This window comes from Plasmodium gonderi (assembly GCF_002157705.1).
Source record: "Plasmodium gonderi DNA, contig: Pgo-contig_237, whole genome shotgun sequence".
Taxonomy (NCBI): Eukaryota; Apicomplexa; class Aconoidasida; order Haemosporida; family Plasmodiidae; genus Plasmodium; species Plasmodium gonderi.
The window spans coordinates 6624-16123 of NW_021629149.1; the positions used below are offsets into that span (position 1 = coordinate 6624).

Consider the following 9500-nt stretch of genomic DNA (forward strand, 5'->3'; position numbering starts at 1 on the left):
TTATAAAATAATTTTTATATTACATTAAATATAAAAAGGAATACAAGGAGTGTTAAAAAAATAGGAAGACAAATATATGTAATAGCATTATTTAATGATGGAAAGGTTAAGTCAGATATTATGTTTGATGAAATATAATATTCATCTGTATTAAGATCCCTTTTACACCATATTTTTTCCTCACCATCATGGTTTTGTAATTGATTCCATAAGACCTCTATTTTACTTTCCCATAAATTTTCCTTATCAGATGAAGAACTCTCTAGGTTTATATATTTTTTATTGTTTAACCAATCGTTCAAAGAAGCACAAGTATTCAAGTTTTTTAGCTCTCCCGATGTCGTGCCAATGAAATGATCGAGACAACAACCAATTATAAATAAATCAGGATTTGTATTTTTTAATTCTTTTAATATTTCATTTTCATAAGGTGTATCATCTATAACTCCTGTTTTCAATTTTTGACATACTTCCTCTATGGCTGCAGTATTTTTTGTAACTCTCTAAGAAAATAAATAGTAAAAAAATAAGAGAAGTATACAATATTTAAATAATCATTTAATGCACAAAATAAACAGTTAAATATATTATAATTTATTTGTATTAGTAATTATACTAACAAGAAGCATAATCTTATTACTTGCTCCATCTTATAAAATTTATGGGATAAGATTAGGTAATAGAGTTCATGATTTAGTAATTTCGTTATGTTTATATAAAAAATGGTATATGCTTTCTAATATCATTTATTGTAATTTTACATTATTTATACATAAAAGTGATGTCTAATTTTTAATAATTATTCAACAATATTTAACGGTTAAAATGGATTTATAAATTAATGTAATATCGTTTTATAATTACACATGTTTTTTCTATATTTAACCTATATATATATTAGACGTAGATTTGTTGAAACCTATGAACTTATTTGGAAATATTTGCGGTAATAACTTTTCCATATAGACATAAACTTAGTAAAAAAGTCGTATTATACAATATATATATTCCATGTATTAACACTTTATATTTCTATAATTTTATCAATTATACTGTCTAGTATAAGTTTTTAATAGTATAGCATCAGTATATTCCATAAATCATAAATTTTAGAATATAATTGGTTTTTATATTTTTCTTACTGCTGGTTATCCAATAATAAATTACTTACATTATGATATATACCTTTTTTTTTTGCCGATTATATAAACTGAAATTATATTTATTCAATATTATCAATGAATGGTATTGATGTTATAAAAAAAATAATACTTTCAGAATATATTCAATCTCACAATTAAAAAACAATTATTAGGTGAAAATATATTATTGAAGTATAAGCTTGTATTAGTATATATAATATTATATGATGCTTACCTCATAATTGACTTGAATTTAATGAACACGATATAAGAAATATGAATTATATATGTCACATATTAAATCATAATAATTCAGTATACATTTTATATTAATTATGATAAAGTTCATATTTTTTAAATGAGTAATTTTTTATTCACTAATTTTTTTTTTTTAAATTTATAAATAATTTATGCCAGACAAACTTTTACCAGTTGTCTTTGCAAATATATAAATTTATAATAATTAAAAATTATAATTTTTTCATAAAATCATCATCATCTATTTTTTAATGCAAGAAATATTCTATTTATTTATAGAAGGAAATTTATGTTGTGTTCAGTATTCGTTCTTGATTGTTAAATTGTATTCATTATTATAACATACCGGGATATAATATTCATTCATAATTATAATTTTTACGACTATTAATTTATAAAAATAATAGACTTGACAAAGTATAAAAAGTAATTTATGAAGCTGAAAATTCAATGCTATGGAACAAGGAAAAACATATATAAGTGATTTTATTTAACGTCATGCTGAATAATGAAAACAGAGAATATAATAGATTTACAAAAAAATGTTATGCAAATTTTATTTTATTGCCTAAATTAATAATTAAAAAGAGTCTATTATTGAAAAAATATTTTTTTATAAAATATGTAAATAATTAGATCGACGTAGATAAATATGACGAAGCATAAAACTTCTATTGAGAAATATAAGGGAGATGAGTACATCTTTTACTTAATATTGAAACGAATATATTAAATGATATGGATAAAACATTTTTTAAAAATATGAGGTATATGAGGATACAAAAAATGATAATTCATGTAAAAAAGTTTAAAATCGGGGCCAATTGGACATAATAGGTTGAGGTAAATTTTCAATAAATTAAAAAAATATATTAAATAAAATGTAAAGATTATCTGAAATGGGACGAAGTGGCGATAAACACATGCGGCGTTGGTTTATTCTTACACACTACCTCATAAGGTTGCACAGTGCAAAAAAAAATTCATAAATAAATATATACTTAATTCATCTGAAATAAAGATAGATGAAATATAAGGTATGTAAAATTGGTAAGGAATCATCAAATGATAAATGCAAAATATATAATTTCAAAAAATCCATTGTAAATAACAACATAAGGGAGTAAAATTAATCGTTTGCTTAAATATATCATGTTGAAATGAGAATTATGTGTTGTGCTTAGAGCGAAATAATACAGTTTCAAATTTTTATTGTATAATAATTGTTACTGCATATATAAAATTCTAACTTGTCTTACTTGGATAATTAATTCCAAAGTTCCATTAAGAAAGGGAGGAAAATGATTTCGTATAAGCCATTATTCCTCTAAGCCGCATTTGCACAATTGTTTATAAATGAATATAGACTTTCAATTCAAAATTATTCATTTCTTAGACATTCTAAAAGACATAGCTATATTGAGGAAGTTTGATATTATTTTCTTATGAATCAAAAGTCACATTATATTATACCTACATTACAAAGGGCCTCATATTTTTAGTGCTATATTTTTAAAAATCAAAGAAAATATCGTTGAATATGAATGCACTAAAGGATATAATAACAAATCTCGTACATAACTGCTGTATTATTTATCATGTATAAAATTTATAAATTGTGATAACCTCAATTTATTTTTGAATTTAAGCACTTGTATATTTTGCTATATGAAATTTTTATGAAAAAAAGGAATTACAGTTTTATTTATACATCTACGGAAAGTTAATCAAAGACTTTTGTAATTCGCGAAATCCTTAAACATATTTTTTACATAAAAAAGAACACCTATGAAGTAATAATAATATGAATAAATCTAATATTTTTCCATCATAATTTAAAAAATCCCTATAAACACACAAAACTGATTGTTGCATTTACATTAAAACTCTTTTTGTTATATATAATGATTAAATGAATATATATCACAGAGGTATAAATTAAAGATTTCTGTATTAAATTAGAAAATATTAAAAAATCTAAGAAAATATATTAAAAAGGACGTTTAATAATGTCCCACAAAATATTCTATTCATCTATATTTTTAGTGCTTTAGTTTCATTTTTACATACAAATTTTCAACTGTAGTTACTATTTTCATTTTCTTTCTTTGAAATGTACAAAGTACGCGAATTTTTTAGATTAAACCTACTAATTTTGTACTATAATTTTATTATTTTTATTTACAACAAAAATTTTATCGCACGTATTTTCCTTTTCAAAAAATTTAAAATAATAATTTAATGGAAAAACTTATTTTTCTTTTGTTATATATAATCACATTTGAATAATATTTAGAGAAAGTTTTACAAAAGTTCATACTATTTTGTAGTTTCCTCTTACCATATGTAAACAGATCTCAGAGATATATGCATAAATATATATCAGTAATGATCAGACAATGTTGTTTTGTCATATCAGTATACAATATTATACTTTTTAATATTTCACAATGTTTTAATAATCTTAATTATATTACATCTTTAATAAATTTTTTTGAATATTACATGTATATATAACACCTTATGAAGCAATATTTACGCAAAAGTGTAGCGTATATGCTATAAAAACATAATGATACTTTTGAACATACAAATTATTATATGTTTACTATATAAATCAACATTCTATTAATAATTATTATTCATTTAATTAAAAAAATAATGAAGCAAAAAAAACAACAAAAAAAAAATGTAAAATAAAACTAAACAAACGAAAAAAAAAAAAAAAAAATTTAATTACAACAATTGATGTATAAAAAAACATAGGTGCAAAATAAATTTTGCAAATATAAATGCGACATATACATAATATACTTTTATATTCATGATCATGCCTAAATTAATTTTTCAAATAAAATTCATGGTAACATTACGGCACATAATTATCATATTTCCCACAATTCTACCGAATTTGTCGTACTATAATATATCTAAATTATAATCCAAATATTTTTATTTAGTTAATAATCTTCTATCCTGATGTATATATATAATGTATCATAATTTTCTCCTAACTAATGTGGCACCGTGTTTATACTCATTTTTTAAAAATTATATAAACATAGTTTAATTCTTTTGTGTTTAATTTCTTTTATTTTTTATGATATTAGACGTTTTAGATAAAATTCGTAATCTTTCTGTCCGCAAAAGAATAAATTTTTTTATCTTTAGTATTTTGTTATTAATAATGAATAGTCGAATAACAATACTACTGCTTTTTATATTATCACAATAAATAGCTTCTCGTTCTATATGTAATCAATAATAATAATATTATAGAGAATGATGAATTAAATATAATCTCCTTTCTTGTGCATCTAAAAACATAGAATCTGAATCATACGTTGATGATTCCTCATCAAATTCCTTATGATAATTATTCTCATTTTTTTTTTTGTCCAATTTTTTTTTGAGAGATATTGACCCTAATTTAGTAGACTTAATAAAAAAATGAAAATAAATAGCAATTTTAAATGTATGCACATTCTTGTTATTCAATTAAATGATATATTAATTATATGATCTTACATAATATTCTTATATATAGCAATTAAATATGTAATTACCCTGTGGTAATATAAAAAAAAAAGAGTTGCTACAAGTATTGAAGCAGTTGTAATAATTTTACTAAAAAGTTTCATGTTCAATTTATCATGTATTGTTTCTGTAGTACTATGGTAATCAGTAATTGTTTCATGTTCTGGGCTTCCATTGTGTAATGTATAAGGTGCTAATCCATTAAGTAACTCTTCATTGCTCTTAATTGATAAGAAAGTTAATCGTTCTTTATCTTCAGTATTCACCACTTTTTTACTTGCTTCATCTTGTTTTTTATCTAATAACTTAAGGGATTTGTTTAATTGAAGTAATAAATCCTTTGTATTGTACTTTCTTTTACATTTAATGGAAGAACTGCAAATATACGGGTATAATTCTTCTTTATCACAGCAGTCTTCAATTTTATTTTTATATAGAGGATCAATATACGTAACATAGTTCACATATTTCTGACATGTATCCTTATTTGGAACATTATTTTTAATGTAATCAAAATTTTCAAAATAGTCATATAAAACCTTATCTTCATTCCATATGTTAGGATTTCCAAAATCATTGCCATTGCAAGATTCATCTACTTTAAATTGTGAAATATATAATGATACTAAATTAAAAAGTTTCCCAGCAGCAGGATAATTGCGATGTGTATTATTTCCCTTATAATATGCTTTCCTTATCTGGTCGTGGAACCAGTGCTGAAAGTAATGACAACCATTCTTTTGTTCTTCTTTGTCTGGTTCATCCCTTAACGCTTTTAAATTCATTGCTACTTTATTACAAAGTTTTCTATCACTTTCATCACTTGATCCCAAGTTTTTTATGCAATAACTATAATCATTAGGAATAGTTACATTATCCAATTCTTTATATTTTTGGTAAGAAGGCAAATATGGTAATTCTTCTTCCTGTTAATCGGAATGAATATATTCTATAATACATATATGAATACTCATTAATGAAAAGATATTTTATTATTTTTAGAATTATATGAAATATTCAAATAATAAAATATATATATAATTTAAATATACCCATTTCTTATCTGACAAAAGTACCATTTTATATTAAAATATATTAACATAATCAAATACAATAATTACCCACATAGTTACATATAGATGTGTGAAAAAAATAGGGGGCTTGATCTATTACTTTAATTTACATAATTATACGTTGTTTTAAAAAGCTATATACAAGTTTTCCTAATTAAAATCTACACATGCATTATTGTTTTACATAAAACTATTTTAAAACTATATTATTAATTTTATACAAAATAAACCATATTAATTATACATGTATATTCAATGAAAATTCAGAATACAACAGTGAATCTAAAACGTAATATTCTAAAATAAGTTATTATTTTGTAAATATGCAGCTTATCAAGATCATCTATAATTCAACTATTAACCTGTATTAAAAGATATAATTTTAATTTGTCACAATTTTGTATTATAATTTTCATCCAAATGCTTTGGTAATAGTTCTTCTTTGGGATTTATAAGCGTGCTTCTATATAAAAATTCTCTTTTTTTTAACAATAATTATTTCATCTTCTTTACTAAATTATAATACCAAAGATTTTATATCTATGAAAAATATATCTATTTAATTATCTTATTAGGTATTATTTTTACAAATTTCAATAATATATATTTTAATTCCCAATTGTTTAAGTTTTATAAATTATATTTTGCGTTTTATAAAAATTATATCCATGAAAAAGAATTTTTTATAAAATTCCTATCTTAAAAATTTTATGTAAATAATATTAATATATTATTAATTTTTTTACTCCAAAATATTCCTTTCTAATAATTCATAAATACATCGTTGTATATTCGAAAATTGAACAATATAGAAAAATGGAAAAAGTTCAATGTTTTAAATCTATTCTTGATTGTATATCTCGAAATGATTCAATACAGTCTTGTGCACTTGGATGTTTGGAATATTCATTAATATGCTTTCCTATTACAGTATATATGTCCTCATATCCCATGTTTTACTTATTCTATTAAAAATATTTTGTCATAATAATTTTGTTCTTGTTTTTTTAACATTAACAATTTAAATGCTTTCTACTTCTAAGTAATTAAACCTTTTTTCGAAAGTGTGTAATAAAATTAAATATTATTTTAAACAGTTACAGATATAATTATTTATTTTTTAAGCATAACTGCAAAATACTAGTAAAAATATGGTTGTAATGAAACACTTTTTATAAAAAGGGTATTTGAGGGAACCATTCGGAAAATCTTAATGTTTGAAAGAAAAACAAGAACAATTAATTTACTATTAACGCAAAAATATATTATGTAAGATGAGAATTAAAAAGAACTATGTTCGTTTGTAGGTAACGTAATATATACATGTAAATTCTTATATAGATATATGTTGATATGTATAGAAATATTGAAAAGATTAACATATATGTAAGATGGTTTTACCATGAAATTGATAAGGGTACTTTAAATTCATTTCTAATAAAACATAATTTAAGAATTATAAATGTGAGAAAGCATGAATAGTGACGAGTTATAATTTCCTCGCACTGTCCTATTTCATGAAAAAAAATTTAAGAGTGCGTTTTTCATTGTCCATAATACGACACTAATTTATTTGTATTAAATACGAATTTGTTTTTTCTTTCTTTTTTATTTTAAGAATAATATATACAGAATTAAGCATCATTACAAAATTATATTGTATAGTTATTCTTTTTTTCTTTTTTTTGGGTGAAATCATGAGTCTGATCACATATTTTTGCTGTTTAATGGTTAATACAATTCCCTCTTTTTGTGTATAAAATGGATTACCATATAAGATAACACAAAAACAAATAACTACATTGTGAATCTTATAGTATATCAATTAGTTTTCTAAATTAAATTGTTCTAATGGCATGGGCACACTTATATTATTTTTTATTTAATTTGTTTATTCGTTGTGTTCTTGGGGATAATGAGCGAGATTAATCAATTCTTTTCATTGTTACTCTTTTAAATAATTCTATTATTAAAAAAAATTAATATTTTATTATGCAATAATTAAATAGTATATTCTAATATGATTAAGAACTGTGAATGTTGTTAATCAACTTTAATAATAAATACGGTTACTCTATATTATTTAATAATAATTGCTACTTTATCTTTAATCTATAGTGTAAAGTTTTGTGCAACAACAATATATAAAAATGTATTTCCCAATTTATTATTAATTTATATGTCGTAAACATAACAATCCCATGTTATACATGTGAATAATTCAAGAACAGAATTCTTTGCTCCACTGTATGAAAAACATCTACAAATAGTTAGTAACAAAAAAAAATAAAATCTTGCATTTGAATAGCAATGCAAAATGTATAACCTAGAATTATTATGGTCCCAGAACTATATGGAAACAATTATACGTTATATTTTAATGCATATATATATATATATATATTAATACATTCTTAAAATTTTGACAAAATATGTTTCTTGTGTAACATAAAATTATACATGTTAAACTGAAATAATTTAAACCTAACTAATTATGTAAAAAATAGAATTCTAAATTATAATATTTTATTTTTTAGTTATAATTATAAAAGTACATATGAAATTTTGGCTTCATATTTTCTTACATAAAATATAGACAGGAAAAAGGAAACAACGTATTATATATATTGCTCTGTTATTATATTAAACTGAATTATAATAAACTTCAAATGGAATAAAAATATATTATACACAAATTAGTGTCATCAATGTTCGTAGAGCCCATGTTATTTCCATTGAATTAAAAATGTTAAACACGTTTAACATAAGCATATAAACTAGTCATATTAACGAGTACAAAAAAATAAATTTACAAATATAATACAAAAATTAATAGGAACTAAATAAAATACAATAAGGAAGATAATGCCTAAAGAGACAATTAAATAGAAAACGTTAATATTTATGATTAACTTGTTAAAATGAATGTGCATACAATGAATCAATAGATATATTTTTTTTACTTAAATTAATTAAAATCAATCAAATTTTCACAAGAAAATTTCAAAATGTACTATTTTTTATCTATAAATTTCTTAATATTATTTTTTATTAAACTATCTATATAAATTTTATGTGCCATTTTTTTATATCTGTTGTTTTTTTATCTCTCATTTCTTAATTTTTCAGTAAAGTAAAATTATTTTTATCACACGAATATATACGTATAATTAACAGATTTTTCCCACGATTTTTTAGACAAATTAATTTTTTCTGTTATAAAATTATGTGAAAGTTTACTTTTAACTATTATAATTAAGTCCTTCATCTCTAAGTTTTTTTATGCGTGTATCACTTCTAGATGTTCAATATTCATTGACTTGGAATACATATTACTTATTTTTGAAATTATTTAAATAATTGAAGTATTTCTTTTTATGTCATTACTTTTACTGTTACCTTCTTCCTCATAATACGATTTACTCAAATAATAATACAATGTTTTCTTACATAAATGGTTGTTCGAAATGTTTTCATATCATACACTTAA

At 21.7% G+C, this 9500-nt stretch overlaps 1 protein-coding gene across 1 annotated transcript; it reads right to left on the reverse strand.

Annotated features, from left to right (window-relative positions):
- Positions 1-4673: 4673 nt before the first annotated feature.
- PGO_002230 (variable surface protein) lies at positions 4674-6064 on the reverse strand (the record flags this gene model as incomplete). The annotated part of the gene is made up of 3 exons (XM_028691095.1): positions 4674-4886; positions 4967-5863; positions 6038-6064. The coding sequence occupies 3 exons, from the start codon at positions 6062-6064 to the stop codon at positions 4674-4676; spliced, it is 1137 nt and encodes a 378-aa protein (XP_028546896.1).
- Positions 6065-9500: the final 3436 nt, after the last annotated feature.